Source organism: Prionailurus bengalensis, chromosome B2, assembly GCF_016509475.1.
Source record: "Prionailurus bengalensis isolate Pbe53 chromosome B2, Fcat_Pben_1.1_paternal_pri, whole genome shotgun sequence".
Lineage (NCBI taxonomy): Eukaryota > Metazoa > Chordata > Mammalia > Carnivora > Felidae > Prionailurus > Prionailurus bengalensis.
In genome coordinates, this window is record NC_057349.1 from 35293161 (window position 1) to 35315681 (window position 22521).

General features: G+C 43.4%; 2 protein-coding genes across 2 annotated transcripts in view; one reads left to right on the plus strand and one right to left on the minus strand.

Annotated features, from left to right (window-relative positions):
• Positions 1-1769: 1769 nt before the first annotated feature.
• On the minus strand, positions 1770-20345 carry LOC122489460 (transmembrane protein 217-like). The gene is made up of 2 exons (XM_043591279.1): positions 20259-20345; positions 1770-2947 (listed from the first exon to the last, which is right to left on the minus strand). Exon 2 carries the CDS (start codon positions 2846-2848, stop codon positions 2270-2272), a length of 579 nt encoding a protein of 192 aa, XP_043447214.1. The 5' UTR covers positions 2849-2947; positions 20259-20345; the 3' UTR covers positions 1770-2269.
• Positions 20346-20450: 105 nt separating this feature from the next.
• TBC1D22B (TBC1 domain family member 22B) overlaps positions 20451-22521 on the plus strand; it is an 80505-nt gene continuing 78434 nt past the window's right edge. The window contains exon 1 of the mRNA XM_043591280.1: positions 20451-20665. Within this exon, the coding sequence (XP_043447215.1) occupies positions 20610-20665 (56 nt within the window). The 5' untranslated portion in view covers positions 20451-20609. The remainder of the gene's footprint in view (positions 20666-22521) is intronic.

Sequence of the window (22521 nt, forward strand, 5' to 3'; positions counted from 1 at the left end):
ACACTAAGTGAATGAAAAGACAAGGCACAAACTGGATAAAAATGATAAAGGACTTGTATCCAGAAAATATAAAGAACTTCCAAAACTCAGTAATAAAAAAACAAAACAAAAACCCCTCCATAATAAAAAAACAAACAACCTCATTTTTTTTTTAAGTAAGCTCTATGTCCAACACGAGACTTGAACTCATGACCTTGAGATCAAGAGTTACATGCTCAGGGTGTCTGGGTGGCTCAGTTGGTTAAGCATCTAAATCCTGATTTCAGCTCAGGTCATGATCTCACAGTTTGTGAGTTCAAGCCCCGCATCAGGCTCCACTATGACTGTGTGGATTCTGCTTGGGATTCTCTCTCTCTTTCTTTCTATCTCTCTCTCTACCCTGCCCATGCTCACACTCTCTCTCTCAAAAAAAGAAAAAAAAGTTGCATGCTCTAGCAACTGAGCCAGCCAGGTGCTCAATAACCTCAATTTTTTTTTAAGTTTTTTTTTTTTTAATGTTTGTTTATTTTTGAGAGACAAAGAGACAGAGTGAGAGTGGGGGTGGGGCAGAGAGAGAGGGAGACAGAATCTGAGGCAGGCTCCAGGCTCTGGGCTGTCTGCCCAGAGCCCGACATGGGGCTCGAACCCACAAACTGTGAGATCATGACCTGAGCTGAAGTCAGACGCTTAAACGACTGAGCCACCCAGGTGCCCCAATAACCTCAATTTTTAACATAGACGAAAGATTTGAGTAGACACCGTACCAAAAAAGATATAAGGATGCTAAATAAGCACATAAAAAGATGTTCAACATCATTTGTCATGAGAGAAATGCAAGCAGAAACCACGATGAGAACCACTCTATACCCATTAGAAAGGCTAAAATGAAAAATTTATTGTTTGTGTTAAGTGCTTGCAAGGATGTGGAGGGACTAGAATTCTCATACCCTGCTAGTGGGAATATAAAATGGGACAACCACTCTGGGAAAACATCTGCTAGTTTCTTAAGAAGTTAAAATTGTATTTATCCACGACAAATGAAATCATAGGTCTATACAAAGTCTTATCCACAAATGTTTATAGTGTTCCTATTTGTAATTGCCCCAAACTGCAAATCACTAGATGTCCTTCAAAGGGCAAATGGATTAAAAAACTGTGGTATATTCATGCCATGGCATACTACTCGGTGATAAAGAATGAACTTTCAACACACATAACGTGGATGAATCTTAAAGAATGAACTCTTGATACACATAACAACATGGACGAGTTAGGCTGAGTGAAAGAAGCAAGACAAAAAAAACAGTGCATACTGTATGATTCTATATATGTAAAATTCTAGAAAATGCAAACCTAATAGATAATGATGGCAAATCCGTGCCTTGTGATGGTAGGGGGTGCTGCAGGAAGGGGAGGGAGCAGGGGTTAAGAGGAAACTTTTGGGGGTGATATGTTTAGGAATTCAGTTGTGATGATGTCACTGGGATATACTTAGGTCAAAACTTACCAAACTATGTACTTTAAACACGTGCAGTTATTATATGTCAATTATACCTCAAGAAAGCTATTAAGCTTATTAAGCCATAAGCGGTGGTTTTGTTTCTCTCACTAAACTGCAAAATCCTCAAGGTCAGGCCTTGTATCTTGTACTTTTTTTTGTATCCTTCTACTAAGTCCAGCATAGTGATGGACACAGAAAAGTTTAGCAAATACCTTTTGGCTAACCGAGTGCATTTTGCACTCTTTGACAAATCTCGGGGAGGGGGGTACTCAAGACAGAAAACGGAAAATGGTTTTCTCTACTTTTATTCTTTTATTTATCTGGAATATAGCACAGAGGACAGAGGGGGAAAGACCATGGCACAAAGCTACCCCAAGACACCACCAGTCTCCCTTACACTACAGCTACCTGAGGTATAAATACAGATATGCCCGTGTCCCAGGGTTGAATTAGAGAGCTGTGGGTCGAAGGCTGATGAAGGTATATAACAAGGTGAAAGGATTCCCAGACTGCAACTTAGCTTCATTTCATTCCCTTACCCTCTTTATTTTGACCTCTAAGGTGGCACTGACCAGAAAACGAAGGAGGCACCCAAGAAGTGCTTGGCAAGTAACAATGGCCTTTCACTAAACGCCCTTACGGATTGAGCAGGTGGTCCCCATTGGGATTATAATTACATTTCTCTCCACTTCTCCCGAAAAGATGGCAGTAGGGCCTCTATTCGGAACAGATCAGCAAAAGTGAAAGAGATGGAACTAGAATCACCATCAGTGGAGAGAAGGGCAAACATCATCCATGATAGTGTCGGGTAAAGTTGACGATCTTTGATTTCCGTCGTAGGAACACTCCATTGCCTGTCGAAATACGTCTGTTGTAGGAAATTATATTCCCTGGGCTTTGACTTTTATAGATTATGTGGGCATAGGAGATGACATAGAATATCCAGAAGCAGTGCATGAAAATACGGGACATCAGGCCAAACCAGCGCACGACTCTGACCTCTTCAATGACAGAGTCATTGTTGGTAAAGATTTGTACTATAATGTTTACAGCTTCATAGAAAAGGATCCAGATGATGTAGGTCACCAAGCCCCTGTGTATTTGAGCATATACTGAGTACAGGAGGAAGCAGCTGATGATGAGGGTAATGAAAGACAGGAAGAAGACCATATTGAAAGCCCAGCAGATGATGAACTGGCTTATCAGGACACTTGCAGTCTTGTTCAGTAGGTGGTTATCAGTGCAATTGTTGTTCCTTATGTATCTGTGTTCGAAGATGAGGTACATGCTGGTGGCCACGATGGTAAAGACCCCTGATAACACGGTGCCCATTTTGGCAGTCATCCCAAACCAGTGCTGCTGTCTCATGCTGAGACTTCCTGTGAAGACGAACAAGATACAGGAGAATTCTGGTTCCTGCCAATGTGATAAATGGTCACAGATTCTGCCTCCTGCCCCAAATGCACCCTGGAAAAACAATAGAGAGAAATATGGAAACAAGGAAATAACAGCTTTGGGAAGACAGAAGGCTTTAAAATTGCTTGCGAATGACATATCTGATGAAGGCTCAGTGCCCAGAATCTGTAAAGAAATTATCAAGCTCAGCACCCCAAAAATGAATAATCCAGTTAAGAGATGGGCAGAAGATAGGAGTAGACATTTTCCCAAAGAAAACATCCAGATGGCTAAGAGACATGAAGAGGTGCTCGACAGCACTCATCATCAGGGAAATACAAATGGAAACCATGATGAGATACCACCTCACACCTGTTGGACTGGCTAAAGTTAACAACACAAGAAACAACAGATGCTGGTCAGGGTGTGGAGGAAGGGGAGCCCTCTTGCACAGTTTCTGGGAATGCAAACCGGGGCAGCCACTGTGGAGAACAGTACGGAGGTGCCTCGAAAAGTTAAAAATAGCCCTACAACCCAGCAATTGCACTACTAGGTATTTACCCCAAGTTTATAAAAATACCGAATCAAAGGGGTACATGCATCCCAATGTTTACAGCAGCAGTGTCAACAGTAGCCAAACTATGGAAGGAGCCCAAATGTCCATCGACCGGTGAACGGAAAGAAGATGTGGTATTGATACCATGGAATATCACTCAGCCATCAAAAGGAACGCAATCTTGCCATTTGTGGTGATGTGGGTGGAGCCAGATTGTATTATGCTAAGCGAAATAAGTCCGAAAAAGACAAATACCGTATGATTTCACTCATGTGGAATTTCGCAAACAAAACAGATGAACATATGGGAGGGGGGAAAGTGAAGGAAACAAATCACAAGAGGCTTTTTTAAAAAAGTTTTTATTTATTTTGAGAGAGAGAGAGAGTGCGTATGTGCACACAAGCGATGGAAGGGCAGAGAGAGAGAATCCCAAGCAGGCTTCACACTGTCAGCGCAGGGCCAGATGTGGGGCTCGAACCCATGAACTGTGAGATCATGACCTGAACGGAAATCAAGAGTTGGATGTTCAACCGACTGAGCCACCCAGGGGCCCTCCATAAGAGACTCTTAACCATAGAGAACAAGCTGAGGGTTGATGGAGGGAGGTGGGTGAGGGACAGATTGAATGAGTGATTGGTATTAAGGAGGGCACTTGTGATGAGCACTGGGTGTTGTATGTAAGTGAGGAATCACTGAATTCTAGTCCTGAAACCAATATTGCACCATGTGTTAACAACTAGAATTTATTTATTTATTTTTAAATGTTTATTTTTGAGAGAGAGAGAGAGAGAGACAGCACATGAGTGCGAGTAGGAGAGGGGCAGAGAGAGAGAGGGAGACAGAGGATCCAAAGCAGGCTCCATGCTGACAGTAGAGAGCCCGATGTGGAGCTTGAATCCACAAACCGGGGGATTATGACCTGAGCCGAAGTCAGACACTTCATGGACTGAGCCACCCAGGTGCCCCAACTAACTAGAATTTAAATAAAATTTTGGAAAGAAAAAAAAAAATAAAATCGCTTGGGAGTGTGAGTGGGGAGGAGGGAGGATGCAGTCTGGGGCGGGTGGCAAGGAGCAGGTGATTAGAGAAGCGGTTCTCAGCCCTGGCTTTACATTAGAATCAATGAAGTACCCAGGCCCAGGCTCCACCCCGGACCAGTTAGAACATCCTGCGTGTGCTACTCAGAAATCGGTATTTTTCACGACTTCCTGGTGATTTTCACAGGTAGCCAGTAGTAGGAAACACTGGGTAGAGAAGGTAGTTTAAATTATGCCCTTCTCTTCTCCCAGCACTGCTGCACCCTGGTAGGGAAAATTGGTGGCACTTGCCAGACCTTGAGTGCAGGTGTCTCAGGAGAAAAATCAGTACAGTATCGCCGCTGGCGTGAGGCGTTGACGAAAACAGGTGGACACCAACTGGCTTTCCCCAATCACTCCTGCACTACGTATCAAAACTGAAAGAATACAAAGAAAGTGGGAGGGACGAGAGGGTGGGTGATGGGCACTGAGGAGGACACCTGTTGGGATGAGCATTGGGTGTTATATGGAAACCAATTTGACAATAAAGTTCATATTAAAAAAATAAAATAAAATAAAAGAATACACAAGAAAGGTATACTTTAAGGGAAATTTGGAGCCTTCAGGAGAGGATTGCCTAACAATAGAAAAGAAAAAGCAACAATGAGCTGGGTGTTCAACTAAAAAACTTAAGGGGAAAAAAACCCCAATAATAAGAACAACAAAAAAATAGGAGGAAGAAAATAAACAGAAGAGCAGAAATCAGTGAAAAGGAAATAAAGATAGAGGGATCTCTGATTGGTTAGGTTATCGGGGCCAACTTGCTGCTTAAAGCAACTAAAAAATGCTAGACACCATAGTTTTAAAATATTCTTAAAAGCACAGAAGAGCTGACAAAGTAGGAGGTGGGAAGACAGTCTATGGGAGAGGTAAGAAAGCATGGAAGTCGATTTTGCTCTGAGGGTATTTACCAGTCTGAGCAAATGTGAATTACATTATGTGCTGTAGGCTAAGGGTGAATGAAATCAAAGCTCAGGATCCACCAAGGTGGGGAGTCTATTAGAAAGCCTTCCTTGTATTTGTCATGCCCGTTCCCCAGAGGGCTATGATTAAATGTGAATCAGAAGTAAACCTGACCCCACATCTTTCTCTCAAGAGCTCCAAGGAAGACAATTTAGTACTACACTGCACAAAAGGGGAGAAGACTCCCCTTGAGACGTTGTAACCATAGCTAACCTTTTTGTGGATTTGTAGCCCAAATTTTATGAAGTATTCAAAAAAGCTTTTCATTTACCAGGAGTCTAAAGCAGTCCTGAGGGGCGCTTGGGTGGCTCAGTCAGTTAAGTGTCGGACTTCAGCTCAGGTCATGATCTTGCAGTTCGTGGGTTAGAGCCCCACATCGGGCTCTGTGCTGACAGCTCAGAGCCTGGAGCCTGCTTCAGATTCTGTGTCTCCCTCTCTCTCTGCCCCTCCCCTGCTTGCACTCTGTGTGTATGTGTCTCTCTCTCAAAAATAAATAAACATTAAAAAATAAATAAAATAAAGTAGTCCTGAACTGGAATTCTCTTAAGTTCCTGGTAGCAGCAAATTCACATCTTCTCTGGAGGAATGCATCTTTGTGTTGGTCCTCAAAGAATCTCCAGCAGTTAATCATTGCATAGACGATGGGTACCACGCAGTAAAAAAGAACCCAGCATGCAAGGAACAAGGCACTGCAAGTGAGAACCAGCAGAAATAACAGCAGAAACAGAACTGCAAAAAATATCAACTTATGAAACAATTATAGTTACTACGTTTTTTGCACTAAAATTTTTATTTTCTTAAATTTTTATTTTATTTATATTTTATTTTTAATGTGTAAAGTACACATAAAATGTACCACCTTAATCATTTTTTAAAGTTTATTTATTTTAGTAATCTCCACACCCAATGTGGGGCCCAAACTCATGACCAAGAGTTGCATGCTCTTCCAACAGAACCTGCCAAGTGCCTCACCATCTTAACCATTTTTAAAGCATACAGTTCAATGTTAACTATATTCACATTGTTATGCAGCCATTCTCTAGAACTTTTTCATCCTACAAAACTGAAACTCGATGCCCATTAAACAACTATTTCCCCTCCCCCACAACCTCTGATGAGCATCATTCTACAATTTTTTTTTTTTCAGTAGGCTCTATGCCCAATGCGGGACTTGAACTCATGACTCTGAGATTAAGAGTTGCATGCTCTCCCAACTGAGCCAGCCAGGTGCCCCATCTACTTTTTTTCCCTATGAATTTTACTATTCTGGATATAATACATTATATACTTGGATGATATATATTCAGAGTAGTAAAGTGGAATGATACAGTATCTATCTTTTTGTTTCTGGCTTATTTTACTTAGTGTAATTTACTCAAAGCTCATCTATGTTATGGCTTGTATCAGAATTCCCTTTGGTTACACATTTATGTAAATAAAAGACAATATTGAAAATATATGTAAAAACAGGAATCCATAGAAAATAACCTAGCAGACCTGAATGAGAAGCAAATAGAATTTCTAGAGAGGAAAACCTCAAGACCTGAAATTAAAATTTTGGTGGCTGTATTTGGTAGCAGATTGGACACAGACAAAGGGATGATTAGTTAACCAGAGACAGGTCAAAGGAAATTATCCAGATCGTAGCACAGAGAGGCGGTAAGATGGAAAATATGGACGAGAAGTTAAGAGACATGAAGAATATAATAAGATGGTCTGACGAGAGAGGGAGAGAGGGAGGGAGAAAGAAAGATGGAGAGAGAAAGAAGGAGTGGAAGGAGGAAGAGAAGAAAGAGGAGGAGGAGGAGGAGGAAGAGGGAGGAAAGAGGAGGTGGAAGGAGAAGGAAGGGAGGAGACAGAAGAACAGGGTAGCATATTTGGAGAGGTAATAGCTGTGTGATATTGTGATTTATTATAAGAAATATATATTTGGCGGACGCCTGGGTGGCTCCATCGGTTAAGCGTCCGACTTCGGCTCAGGTCATGATCTCACAGTTCGTGAGTTCGAGCCCCGCGTCGGGCTCTGTGCTGACAGCTCAGAGCCTGAAGCCTGTTTCAGATTCTGTGTCTCCCTCTCTCTCTGCCCCTCCCCTGCTCATGCTCTGTCTTTCTCTGTCTCAAAAATAAATAAACATTAAAAAAAATTAAAAAAAAAAAAAGAAATATATATTTGGTCTTCATCCCTGGTTCTGGCTCACAGCTCCCCAAACCCTTGGAACTTCCTAAGTGTAGAGAACGATAGAGGTGTCCTTTGTTATGTTAATGAGGCGACTCTTGTACCTTCCCTCTCTCTCCTATCCTACATCCCCAAATACTAAGTTCCATCTCCTCTCCCTCCCACATATCTCTTGAATCAGTCATTGTTTTTCCCACCTCCATTGCCACCACCATAGTCCAATCCCCATCTTGTTCTTCTCTGGACTACTGTGACTGATGCCACTTGTGAAGTTACAGTCTTTTTTTTTTTTTAATGCTTATTATTTTTGAGAGAGGGAGAGAGAGTATGAGTTGGGGAGGAGCAGAGAGAGGAGGAGACACAGAATCCGAAGCAGGCTCCAGGCTCTGAGCTGTCAGCACAGAGCCTCATGGGGGGGGGCCCAACTCACAAACTACCAGATCATGACCTGAGCCGAAACCGGCCACTTAACCAACGGAGCCACCCAGGCGTCCCAGTTATAGTCTTGATACAGTCATGAATGATGCTACAGGGAGTGGGGAGGAAGACAGTGGATATGCGTGCAGGGGTAAGAAGTCCTCATCTATCAGGGTGGGAAGCCAATAGATACTGTCTAAAAATGATTAAGCAAGAAGTATCAATACAAGTGTATCGTTTAGAGATAATGAGGTCAGTAGGAGGGGAAGTAGAAGAATGAAGGTGGATGCCTGTGGGAACTATGACTAGGAGTGGGGGGCGGAGGACTGCTGTGTTTACTATAAGCCTTTCAATATTAATTAGTGCTACACATACACAATTTTAATAAAAATGGGTTTATGAAAATATAATTATTTTATTAAGCCTAATAAATCAGATCATTAAGTATATCCCATTGGCTCCCTTTATGTTGTCGGGGTAGCTTTCTTTAAATTTTTTTTTTTTAACGTTTATTTATTTTTGGGACAGAGAGAGACAGAGTGTGAGCAGGGGAGGGGCAGAGAGAGAGGGAGACACAGAATCGGAAACAGGCTCCAGGCTCTGAGCCGTCAGCACAGAGCCCGACGCGGGGCTCGAACCCACAGACCGCGAGATCATGACCCAAGCTGAAGTCGGCTGCTTAACCGACTGAGCCACCCAGGCGCCCCGGGGTAGCTTTCTTTAATACAGTATCTTTGTAGCCCCCAAAATGGTTAAGCCAGCATTGTGGAAGGACAGCCAGGTAATTCTGTCATCGGCTAAACAAAGAGCTACAAATGTTACCATGAAAAGTAGTTGGTAATAGTGCAATGAGGTGCCTGAGTGACTCAGTCAGTTAAGCATTCCGGTCTTTTAATTTTTTTTTTTTAACGTTTATTTATTTTTGAGACAGAGAGAGACAGAGCATGAACAGGGGAGGGTCAGAGAGAGAGGGAGACACAGAATCCGAAACAGGCTCCAGGCTCTGAGCTGTCAGCACAGAGCCCGACGCGGGGCTCGAACTCACGGACCGTGAGATCATGACCTGAGCCAAAGTCAGACGCTCAACCAACTGAGCCACCCAGGCGCCCCCGCAGCTAAATTTCTTGAACGAGTACCCCTGGCTCGCTTTTCTCATGGCCCACTTCACTTCTGTCTAATCAGTTACTACCACACCAATGAGGCAAAATCCAGTGGTTTACAACCACGAGCACCTATTTTTCTCACTCATGCTTCAGGCTGCATGTCGGCTGGGTTTAGTTCCGGGCTCCAGTCTGGGTTTCTGTCTGCTACACACGTCTCTTCTCCACCTGGGACCAGCAGCTCCCAGAGCATGCTACGATGGTGAATGGTAGGAGTGCAGCGGAGTGAACAAAAATATATGATGCCTCTTCAGGTACATTGGCATTTTTGCTCACATTCCATTGGCCGGAAGAAGTCTAGCAGGGAACTGTATACTCCATCCACCCTCATGCGTGCAAGGTCACGTAGAAAGATGGAGGAAAGAACTGAGGACAATAATCCAGTCTCCCGTAACTCTTCATCTGGCTCTGCCCAGTGGAGCCATTTGGGTTCATAATAACTCTACAATTGCCAAATCAAACAGTTTTCAGAGGCTGGGGGAGCAGGCAGGTGCCGGGCCAGCACTACCTTTTCGGGCATGGTTAGGAGTTTGGGTTTTATTCTAAGTGTAGTGAAAGCCAGTTCGTGGTTGAATACGTGGTCTTTCTGCAATGCAAATCTGGTCATGCTATGCCCCTACTTAAACTTTCAGTGAATGTCCACTTGCCTACAGGAAAAGGTACCACAACTCTCACGTGGCGTTAGAAGTCCACCATGAGGGGCGCCTGGGTGGCGCAGTCGGTTAAGTGTCCGACTTCAGCCAGGTCACGATCTCACGGTCCGTGAGTTCGAGCCCCGCGTCGGGCTCTGGGCTGATGGCTCGGAGCCTGGAGCCTGTTTCCGATTCTGTGTTTCCCTCTCTCTCTGCCCCTCTCTCGTTCATGCTCTGTCTCTCTCTGTCCCAAAAATAAATAAACGTTGAAAAAAAAGAAGCCCACCATGATGGTTCCCTGCTCCACTATCTACCATCCCTGCACCCCATTCTGTGCACTCTTTGCTGTTCCCATGTAGTGCTACTTAGGTTTTATTTTAGTTTGGACCCTCCTAGGAGCAATCTCTAAGACAAGGACTTGAGAGCCAGTAGTTTATTTGGGAGGTGATGGAAACACCAGTGGAGAAGAGGTGGAAAGTGATACAGGGGAGGAATGTAGCCCATAAAGGATGAGCTATTAAGCTAACTACCACAGTGAATAAGAGGAGCTTCATCCTGTCAGGAAACTGGGCAACACATGCCTCAGAATGATCCCATCTGAGGGGTGAAGGAGCTGGTGAATTTACGCACCAACTCCTGAGAGTTGTTGGTTGAGGGCTGCTCCCGGGAGGAGTTAACTCTTAGGCACTAATAGTACACTGGGAGTTTGTGCACCGTTTGTTTTTTTTTCTTTCCAGTTTTGGGGAGTTGGAAGAAGAGCCTTTGGGCAAAGAGAGCATACATAGAGGTCAAGGGATGTGGGTGAGGCACTGACAGCGTCTCCTATGTGGTTTTCCAAATGCAACTTCTCTTGTAGACCACAATTCCATAAATGTGTCATCCTTCTGCCTAGGATGCTTTTCCTGCCCTCTCTACCTGCAAAACTCCTACTCATCCTTCCAGACTTTTCCCAGCTTCCTAAACAGAGAGGACCCCACTTCACTCTGTTTTTTTTTTTTTTTTTGGATATAGTGCACACTTCTTACTTTTATTACTTATCACACTGCTTTACTTATGAGCCCGACTCTCGTACTAGATTATACGTTTGTTAAGGGCAGGAGCTGTACTTCACAGCTCTTAATATAGTTTGGTGCCTGGAATATAGTACATGCTAAGGAAAAGCTAGTTGTATGGAAGGAAAAGCTATGTATGGAATTTCTGTCTACAGAGTCTGGCGATGATCTGCTGGAGCGCGACATTGAACTGTGGCCAACCTGAGGGTAAATAATAGCAGTTTTTACGCTCCTTTTCATCTCGATGACATTACCTACCCTTCCTTCGCCCAATATCCTCCTCTTCTCTCTCCCTATCCTTACATCAAAATCTGCTCCTAGATAACTTCTTTTACATCAAAGGAGGATCAAACCAAGAGACAGGAAATGTGAGTTCCTGTTCCTCTTCACCAGGTCTTTGAGCAATTTCTTCTTCTGAACTTCAGACTCCTCACTTGTACAGTGATCTTGAATGTCCCTGCCCCTACTAAGGGGCTCTGTAAGAATATCTCTAGAAGGGGGGCACAGAAGGAACTGGCAACAGTGGTTGCCGCTGAAGGATATATGGGTGGCTCTGGGGCAAAGATGAGAGGGAGACCAACTTTTTCTTTACATCCTGGGTTAATTTCCTAGGACTATTGCATCAAATTGCCATTTGGTGACATAAAACAACACAAGTTTGTACTCTCACTGTTCTGAAGGCTGGGAGAGCACAATCAAAGTGCTGGCGGGGCCGTGCTCCCTTTGAGGATTTCAGGAGGAATCCTCTCTTGCCCCTTCTGGGTTCTGGTAACTCCAGGCATTCCTCGATTCGTGACTGCATCACTCCAATCTCTGCTGCCATAGTCGCACCACCTCCTCCTCTTCTGTCTGTGTCTTCTCTCTTGTAAGGACATCTGTCTTTGGGTTTAGGACCCAACCAAGTAAAACAGGGCAATCTCGTTTCAAAATTCTTAACGTTATTATTTCCACAAAGACCCCCTTTTCCAAATAAGGTAACATTCATAGGTTTCAGAAATTTGGATGCGGACATGTCTTTTGGGAGGCCACCATTCAACCTATTACATACCTATTTGGATGTCTTGAATTGGTATCATGTGCAAGTTTAAGAAAGGAAGATAGGAAAGAGGAAAGAAGGGAAGGAAAAAAGGAAGGACCTGCTTGACAGAATCGTAGGAGATTTTTTTCCTAGGATACCTAATAGTTCAAACAAAGGTGGTCCACTCCTGTTATTGATTACAAGCCCAATACCTCCCATCTCCACGATTTTCTCTTCAAGATATCCCCATAATTAAAAAAATTTTTTTTAACGTTTTATTTATTTTTGAGAGAGGGAGAGACAGAGCATGAACAGGGGAGGGTCAGAGAGAGGGAGACACAGAATCTGAAACAGGCTCCAGGCTCTGAGCTGTCAGCACAGAGCCCGACGCGGGGCTCGAACTCATGGACCGCGAGATCATGACCTGAGCCGAAGTCGGACGCTTAACCGACTGAGCCACCCACGCGCCCCAAGATATCCCCATAATTTTGAACAACAAAACATTTGCTTTCAGTACAGAGCACTCACACAAAAGAGTGGCGAGAAAAAGGAAGGAAAGAAGAGAGACTTGGATGTGACTGAACAGACACTAAGATTTCTATTTTTCTGCTTCCCGTTCAACCCAACTTTGAAGGATCTGGCTTTGAACCAGCTTTCTCTCCTCAATTTTTATTTACTGTTGAAACCATGTTGTAGGCGATGAAAATGGAACTCTCATCCCATGCAGGTAGAAGAATAAAGTAGTACAACCACTCTGAAACATGATTGAGGGGTGCATGGGTGGCTCAGTTGGTTGAGTGTCCAACTTCAGCTCAAGTCATGATTTCACAGTTCCTGAGTTTGAGCCCTACTTTGGGCTCACTACTGTTAGTGTAGAGCCTACTTCAGATGCTCTGTCCTTCTCTCCCTCTGCCCCCTGCCTCTGCTTGCAGGGCAAAAATAAACATTTTTCAAAAGAAACACAACTGAACACTATTTTGCAAAGTTGAACACATGCACACAGACCAGCAATTGAACTCCTACATTGATGTCCTAGAGAAACCCTTCCCCCTGTGCACTTATCCAGGAGACATGGATGAGAGTGTTCATAGCAGCAGAGTTCACACTAGCACAAAATGTGAAGCAACTGAGTGCTGATCAGTAGTCACGCAGATAAACTGTGCTATTTCTAAATTTTTTTAAATGTTTATTTATTTTTGAGAGAGACAGAGACAGAATGTGAGTGGGTTAGGGGCAGAGAGAGAGGGAGACACAGAATCAGAAGCAGGCTCCAGGCTCCGAGCTGTCAGCACAGAGCCTGACGCGGGGCTCGAACTCATGAACCGTGAGATCATGACCTGAGCCGAAGTCGGATGCTCAACGGACTGAGCCACCCAGTCTCCCTGAACCTGTGCTGTTTATAAAATGGAATACTGTACAGCAGTGAAACTGAGCAAACTACACTCATCAATGTGAACTAAAGCTAAATCTCAAAACCCCAGTGTTGTCTAAAAGCAGCAAGCACAGGGGCTCCTGGGTGGCTCAATCAGTTAAGCGTCTGACTTCAGCTCAGGTCATGGTCTCACGGTTCGTGAGTTCAAGCCCCACATCAGGCTCTGTGCTGACAGCTCAGAGTCTGAAGCCTGCTTCCAATTCTGTGTCTCCCTCACTCTCTGCCCCTCCCTCACTCATGCTCTGTCTCTCTGTCTCTCAAAAATGAATAAACGTTAAAAATCTTTTTTTTAAAGCAGCAAGGTACATTTTTTTAAAGCAACAGAATAGGTACAATACAATGTCATTACTATAAAGAATACATTATTTAAGGTTATGAACATAGGTGGAAAAGTATAAAGAAAGAGAAGAGGACAATACAAAACCCTGCACAGTGGTTGTACCTAAAGTGAGGAGGAAGGGGAATGTTAACTGAACAGTGTTCAAAATTAAACAAAAATTAGAGACAACAATTGAGGAATATTCACAGAGTGGAACACAATGTTAGAGCTACTATGAATCAACTAAAGCTCCATTTATCAACAGAATACTGAGTGAAAAAAGCCAGTGGCTGAAGTTTATGTGTAGTGTGGTGCTATTTATAAAGTTTCAAAATGTGAAAAACATGATTATGGACATTCATACGTAAAGTAAAAGTTTGCAACATGCATAGAAAGCTGAACACATAACTCAGGATTGTGGTTTCCACGGAGAAGGGGAGGGGAACAGGACCCAGGAGGAACAAAAAGGGGACTTCAGGTTTACTGTAAATTTTTTGTTTCTTAACCTTGTTCTTATGTGTTCTTTATTCTTTTTTTATGTTTATTTTATCTAAAAAAATTTTTTTTAATGTTTATTTATTGTTGAGAGACAAAGAGTCACAGAAAGTGAGCAGGGGAGGGGCAGAGAGAGAGGGAGACACAGAATCCCAAGCAGGCTCCAGGTTCCGAGCTGTCAGCACAGAGCCCAACGTGGGGCTCGAACTCACAAACTGTGAGATCATGATCTGAGCCAAAGTCAGACACTTAACTGACTGAGCCACCCAGGTGCCCCTATTATTTATTCTTTATTGCAGGGGTTGGTAAACTACCACACATGAACCGAATCTGTCATGCTTTTTTTGGTATGGCCTGTGAGCTAGGAATGGTTTCTACATTATTTATTATTATTATTATTATTATTATATTTAAAAAATTTTTAAATGTTTATTTATTTAAAAAAAATTTTTTTTCAACGTTTATTTATTTTTGGGACAGAGAGAGACAGAACATGAACGGGGGAGGGGCAGAGAGAGAGGGAGACACAGAATCAGAAACAGGCTCCAGGCTCCGAGCCATCAGCTCAGAGCCTGACGCGGGGCTCGAACTCCCGGACCGCGAGATCGTGACCTGGCTGAAGTCGGACGCTTAACTGACTGCGCCACCCAGGCGCCCCCCCAAAAATTTTTAAATGTTTATTTACTTTTGAGAGAGAGCGAGACAGAGTGTGAGTGGCGGAGGGGCAGAGAGAGACACACACACAGAATCTGAACCTGGCTCCAAGCTCTGAGCTGTCAGCACAGAGCCTGACGCGGGGCTTGAACCCACAAACTGTCAGATCACGACCTGAGCCAAAGTCGGACGCCTAACTGACTGAGCCACCCAGATGCCCCTATTTTTTTAATTATTATTATATCATTATTATTATTTAGTCTTTACATCTTCAAATAGTTGAAAAAACTGAAAAACTAATATTTTATGATGTGAAAATTACATAACATTCACATTTCTGCATCCAAAAATAAAGTTTTGTGGGGACACAGCTACACTAGTTTATTTTCATATTGTTTGTGGCTGCTTTCATGCGACAGGGCAGAGTTGAGCAGTTTCAACAGAGCCCGTATGGCTGGGAAAGTGGAAAATATTTACAGTCTGGCCCTTTATAGAAAAATTTTACCTACCCCAGGTTAAATATCTGACATATATTTCAAAATAGCAAAAAAGAAAAATTCTGGAAATAGAAAGATATATAATTCCACCACCTAACAAAATTTCCTTAATTTTCCTATGCTTTCTCCAGTCTGACAAAACCCATCTATTTTTTAAAAAATGTTTAGATATTTATCCATTTTTGAGAGATGGAGAGAGACAGAGTGCAAGTGGGGGAGGAGCAGAGAGAGAGGGAGATAGAATCCCAAGCAGGCTCCACACTGTTAGCACAGAGTCTGATGCAGGGCTCACACTCACAAACTGTGAGATCATGGCCTGAGCCGAAACCGAGTCGAACACTTAACCGACTGAGCCACCCAGGCTCCCCTGTGACCACTCTAACTCCCTTTACTCCAACAACCTCTTGTTCCTTCAGTCTTTTTGCTTATCGCTTTGCCTTCTCTAATATAACTGATTTCTCTCATTTTGCTCTTTCTAGAGGTTGTTTAGATATCGAGAAAGCTCTGTTGCCTTTAGATCCCAGGTTGACCTCACCATCCCTTTGGTAACTCAACAGAACATTCTGTGGTGCATTGTGAGGGCTGCTCCTTGCTCTCCTGTCTTAACCCTTTTTCTCATCACAGGGTCCACTCCACTCCTTTGCAGAGGTTAAAGTCTGCCAGTGATCTCCTGGTAACTAAGTCCAAAGGCTTTTTCCTCGATTTTTATCTTCCCCAATCAGGCTCCTTTTTACTATTCTTCAAGTCTCTCTCCCCCTCTCTCCCTCTCTTTCTTTTTCCTATGGTGTCTCTACTCAGGGCTTATCTCTTCACAGAACTTTCTCTAAGGATTGGGATACACCCACCTCTTTTGAATCCTCCTGCAACCCACACATGGATCATTCCCTTAACTCTACTTTGCCCCCGACTGAGTTGTTTTACTCTCCTTTGAATGAAGATGCAGTTAAGGAGGGAAAGGTTTAAACCTTGCAGGCAGATTACATTGAGAGTCTTCTATTCATACTTTCAAAATAATCAAACCTGGGGTACCTGGCTGCCTCAGTCCGTAGAGCATGGGACTCTTGGCCTCGGTGCTGTGACTTTGAGCCCCACATTGGGTGTAGAGATTACTTTCAAAAATACATTAAAAAATAATCAAATCCTTGAGATAAACTCAAGGGTCAAAGGCCATAAGGTGCTTGAAACAGATCTATGAAGGGAGGTCCACAGATAAGCAGCATCAGTGTCACAGGGGGGCTTATCAGAAATGCAGAATTGTAGGGGCGCCTGGGTGGCTCAATCGGTTAAGCAACTGACTTCGGTTCAGGTCATGATCTCGTGGTTCATGGGTTTGAGCCCCGTGTCGGGCTCTGTGCTGACATCTCGGAGCCTGGAGCTTCCTTCAGATTCTGTGTCTCTCTCTCTCTCTGTTCCTCCCCTGCTCATTCTCTGTCTCTCTCTGTCTCTCAAAAATAAATAAACATTAAAAAAAAAAAAAAAAAGAAAGAAATGCAGAATCGTAGGCTTTAGCCCAGACACGCTGAGTCAGAATCTGGGCTTTTAACGTGATCTCTATGTGATCCACATGTATATTAAAGTATGAGAAGACTGGCCTAGAAGCTGCAAAAGAGTTTGAAGAGGACAGTCTTTCCAAGATAGGAAGGGAGACTGTTCTTCAACCAAGAGTAGAGGCAAGCTTGTAGTCTTTGGTAAAGTGGACGCATCCTAGTAGGTGTTAGAAAACATGGTTTGTAACATGTTTTCCAACAACAGCAACATGTTTATGAACAACATAGAGCCAAAGGACAAGAACAGTTTATACTTTTCATTTTCCTACTTAGTCAATATTAAGCACCGACTATGTGCCAAGTGCTATCCCAGGTGAGAACAGCAGAAAACAAAACAGACAAAATCCCTGCCCCAGTGGAGCTTACATTCTAGGGATGGAGATGGGCAACGAAGAAGTGCATAATAGGCCATGTGGTGATCATGTGGAGGGGTCTTTAAGGAGCTTGGATTTTATGCCAGGTGTGATGGAGCCATTGCAAGGTATTGAGCAGAGGAGTGACATAAGGTGACTGACATTTTATTTTATTTTATTTTTCTTCCCCTGAAATATACATGTTTATTATTTTTTTAAATTTAAATCCAAGTGAGTTAACGTATAGTGTAATGATGATTTCAGGAATAGAATTTAGTGATTCATCATTTACATATGACACGCAGTGCTCATCCCGACGACGAGTGCCCTTCTTAATGCCCATTGTTCATTTAGCCCATCCCCCCACCCAACACCCCATCAGCAACCCTCAGTTTGTTCTCTGTATTTAAGAGTCTCTTATGGTTTGTCTCCTTCTCTGTTTTCATTTTAGTTTTGCTTCCTTTCTCTTATGCTCATCTGTTTTTTTTTCTTAAATTCCACATATGAGTGAAATCATATATTTGTCTTTCTTTGACTGACTTATTTTGCTTAGCATAATACCCTCCATTTCCATCCACATTGTTGCAAATGGCAAGATATCGTTCTTTTTGATCGCCGAGTAATACTCCATTGTATATATACCACATCTTTATCCATTCATCAATCAATGGACACATGGGCTCTTTACATACTTTGGCTGTTGTCAGTTGTGACTAACATTTTAGAAGGCTCTCTCTGGATGCTCTCTGGGGAAGAGACTCTAAGGGGGAAAGAGTGTAAGCAGGGAGGACCAATAGGAGGCTGCTGTATAGATGTGGTTGGTTTAGATTTTGATAATGATGGTGGTGGTGGTGAGAAAGGGCCCAACAATCTCAACTATCTTAATAGAGACTATTTGGGTTGAGGTGGCTGGGTGCTTAACAAAGACTATTTAAAGGGCCACGTGGGTGGCTCAGTTGGTTAAAGGTTGGACTTCAGCCCAGGTCATGATCTCACGGTTTGTGAGTTCAAGTCCCGCATTGGGCTCTCTGCTGTCAGCACAGAAACCCCCCTTTTATCCCTCCCCCACCAAAAAATAAACACTGGGGTGCCTGGGTGGCTCAGTAGGTTAAGTGTCTGACTCGTGATCTCAGCTCAGGTAATAATCTATAGGTTCATGAGTTCGAGCTCTGCACTGGGCTCTATGCTAACAGCATGGAGCCTGCTTGGAATTCTCTCTCCCTCTCTCTCTGCCCCCACCCCACTCCTGATCACTCTCTCTCTCTCAAAATAAATAAACTTAAAAAAAAATAAACATGAAAAAAGACTATTTAAAAAGTTTTTGTCAGATGACAAGAGTGATTTTTTTCCCCTTTGGATGAGAAACTGGCTTAGATGTAGAAAACGAAGAGTAGGAATAATAGCACGTCTCTGGATTGAACGATGTTAACAGCATCCCCTGGGAATCAGTGTTATTTAACATCTCATAAACAATTAAGAAAAAGGAATACTTTAAGACATTTTTTGGTGTACACATTATAGTCTGCTTTCCACATAGTGAAATGTCAAGTCAATAGGGAGCATCTTCTGGAATATTTCTAAAGCTATGTGAGTAGGCTGGAAAGTGGCAGGTGACTTGCCACATGGACAGTATAAGGCAGCTAACACAGGGGGACACAATTCTGAACTGCCAGTTACCACCAAAGAAAGGGATCTAGAAGTTGCTGTACATTATTCCTTTGAGATGCCAGCTCTTGTAAAGTCCAAAATGCCAGCAAAAGTTCTGGCTGTCCAGAATAAAGACAAAGCATCAGTTTCAACAAAAACCTCAGGAAACTCCTCGTGGAGCCCAGTATGCAGTGCTGGTCACTGCATTCGAAGAAAAAGAAAAGCCAAAGAAAGGCAGCGAAAATGATTAAAAGGCTAGAAGGGCTTTTGTTTGTTGGATTAAATGCCCATAAAGGTGACTATCTGAGACTATGAAAGTCTATGAAAGCTTGAAAAATTCATAGAAAGTAAAATAGCCCGTTTCATACAGTATCATGGTTGCAAAATTTACAAAAGAAGCTTGAAAATGGGGGTAATGTCTACATAGAAAAAGGCCATTGGAGGGCATATGTTCTTTTTTAGACAGGGGGTCCTTAAATGTTCTCCAATATGTGGGAGGATGTGTTGTAACAGCAAACAGAAGCCGGGATGGAGGACAAGCAGCCCACGTCAACAGTTCTTTTTTAGGACAAAAATTACTTTGGACTAGGGTGTGCTCTCTGCCCACCCCCTCATTCTCCCTGCCCACCCCAATCACTGTAGTATACAACCACAGAAACTCACAAAGAGCAAAAAACACTGACAAGACATTCAAAGGATTCAAAACGCTGTATCAAATCTCATTCCAAGTGAAAACTAGATTGAAAATGAATTCAAGGGTGATAGATTTATAATAGATTAATAAAGGGGATTAAAGATGTTTGGGGGCATATCCTTAATCTTTGTGATTCACGCCTTGGAGATATGCTATGTCCCGGCAGGAAATGTTACTTAGTAGTCTGAATTGGATGGAAAAAAAGAGCATGTCCTAAACAGTCAGTATCTGGCTTCTCATAGTCAGAAAGTGGCAGTCAATGATAGAAACACGGATTAAATCGTTTGAATTTTACCCCCAGAACAAATCCTTTACTAGTGATCAATTACCAGACGAATGGAAGACTCTTATGAACCAACCGTTATTCACGTGTTGAACAGTTAGGAACCCTGGGCTATTGGATACGTATTGATCTTCCTTCATAGATTTAACCAAAAAAAAAAAAAAAAAAAAAAAAAAAAAGGACCCCAAACGAAACAGGGAAAGGTGAGGAGGATAATAACCAGAGCGACATTGATTTGGGAGATGTTAAAAATGGGCTGCAACCACCACATGGCCGTTATTTTTAGGTCAAAGATTTATATATATAAATACATATGCTCTGTCTTTCCAAAAAATATTAGGCTCGGGAACCTCATTCCCTCCCGAAAGAAAACAGTACTCTTTCTTCCTTCCCCATAGGTCCCTTTCTTTACCTGCTTCTTCCACTCCCAGGGTTAAGGAACTTTCAGCTCCGCCTCCCTGCTCTTCCAAGCTCCGCCTTCCCGGTCCACCTGTGTGCCCAGTGCCTGATGTCACTTTTCGGCTTCAGCGGCCTGCAGGATTCCGGCTCCCTATTGGTCTGTCTGACCACGGCCTGCTCAACCCACCAATGGCAGCGGCGCTGGGTGGGGGGGTGCCCACATCCAAGATGGCGCCCCCAGGAGCTGGGAGCGGGTGACCGGCGGCGGGGAAGCGGCCTGGGTTGGCCCTCCGATTACGGGGTCTTGGGGGCATCTCGCCGGGTACCCCCTGGCCCGCCTGCAAGGCCTTCCCCGGCCAGAGCAATGGCCGCCGAGAACAGCAAGCAGTTTTGGAAGAGGAGTGCCAAGCTGCCGGGGAGGTAAGCCCAGGACGCCGAGAGGAAGAGATTGGACCAAACCCTTCCAGATCCTAAGCCCTAAATCCCGCGGCCCTGGGGCGCCACCGACCTCGAAAGGCTGGTTTGGGGGAACCTGGGCTGGGGGAGCTGGGACTGCCTGGTGGCGGCGGGGCAGCTGTCGAGCAAAGGTAGCGGGCAGCGAGCTTTGGGAATGGCTGGGTGTGGGAGCACACCAGGGTCTGGGGGCGGAGGGCGCCGAAGCCGGTGCCCTCCGCCGGAGGTGGCCGGAGTCTGGGTGTAAAGGACAGTGGAGTTGGGTGAATAGCCAGTGTCGGTCCTGGATTTGGAGGGTCATCCCCAAAGCTGTCTCTCACTTTAAATATAACTCCTTCTTGGGGTCTCTATCACGCACAGGTGGTTGCTTCCATAAGGGCTGGCCCCTTCCCTTGCTTCCCCAGATCTTTACGTATGAATCTTTTCTTGGACTCTCAAAAGATTCTGGTGGGAGCTTGGGATCGTATTCAGGGGGACAGAAAAAGTGAGGAAAATTCTCCAGCTCGACCTTGCTTTATCTTGAGTTGGCTACTTCCCATTAGGAATTATTACAGAGTGACTCAAGGATCGAGGTTATTTCTTTAGCATTTTCTATGGATTTGTTTAACCCCAAGTGACCTCTTCCCTCTGCGTTGTAATGTTCTTGTGCAAATGCACGAGATTCTTTCATTCTTCAGTAGTTTAGTTGGAGAGCAGACCTTTTAAGCTACTCGACTCCCCTCCCCTTTTTGATGTATGTTGAGAGCTTCCCATTTGTACATCCATCAATCTGCTGTTGCTTTATAGTTTCAGTTTGTTTTGGGCAGAGCCCTGAGAAGCATAAGGAATGTATATCTCAGTCAGGAATTTAAGATTTCCACCAGCCATAGGCCACTGGGTGATGAAATACATGTTTGCTTGTGCCCCACATGCTACTTTTCTTAATGGATAAAAGGTCTTTTCCTTCAGGGACAATCCTTTGAATTTGTGTGTATATGTGGATTTTTTTTTTTTAATAGCAAAACGGAAATTAGGGTCAGTGATGGCTATGTAGCAGTCTTATTTAGGATCCTATTAGACATATGGAGAATGGGAATCAGCTTTTAGTAACACATTATTAGAATAATGCAAGAGAATGCAGAAATAGCTTCAGATTAAAGTGCTGTGGAATTACAATGTTAATACTAATGCTAAAGACTTCTATGTTTTTAGATAGGCACCGTTTCCTGCCAACTGATTTGTTTTCCTTCCTGGTCTAGGGAGCTCTCCAGTGTCACAACTGCTGTTTTCTGGGGTTTTCCATGGTGAGATCATTGAATTTTGACATCCTAAGGTTATAGTCAGAATCAGTGGGAAAACTGTTAAGTCAGGAAGCAGTATTTGAGATGTGGGATATGGCGGGGTCTTTTACGCCTGCTGACTGCTGATTGTTATGAACAATTTTTTGTTTTCCATATTTCCTCTTTTGGACTATAGGAGCAGTCAACTTTTTTCAGAGCATTGCTTTTGTGCTCTGTAAGTAAGAGGAGTCTGTTCTGTTTCTTCAAGTTTCTGGCTTCCTTTTTCATTTCGAAGAGGAATAGAGGAGAGAACATTTGAGTTCAGAAAGGCCTGAGTTATTACTTGGACTCTTACCTGTGTGATCAATGACAAATGATTTACTCAATCTCTCTAGACCTCAATTTTCTTATCTATGAAATGAGGATAAAAATACTTCCTCGGGGTTACTATCAGGACTAAATTAAACTTCCTATTTGTAAAGAACCTAGAACGATGTTTATTTAGCACATTATAGTTGCTTAATAAATACTAGTTATGAAGATTCTTGTTATTAGAGCAAGTAA

Excerpts from the sequence above, each read along its gene's own strand:
- LOC122489460 (XM_043591279.1), bottom strand. The coding sequence starts at position 2,848 with ATGAGACAGCAGCACTGGTTTGGGATGACTGCCAAAATGGGCACCGTG.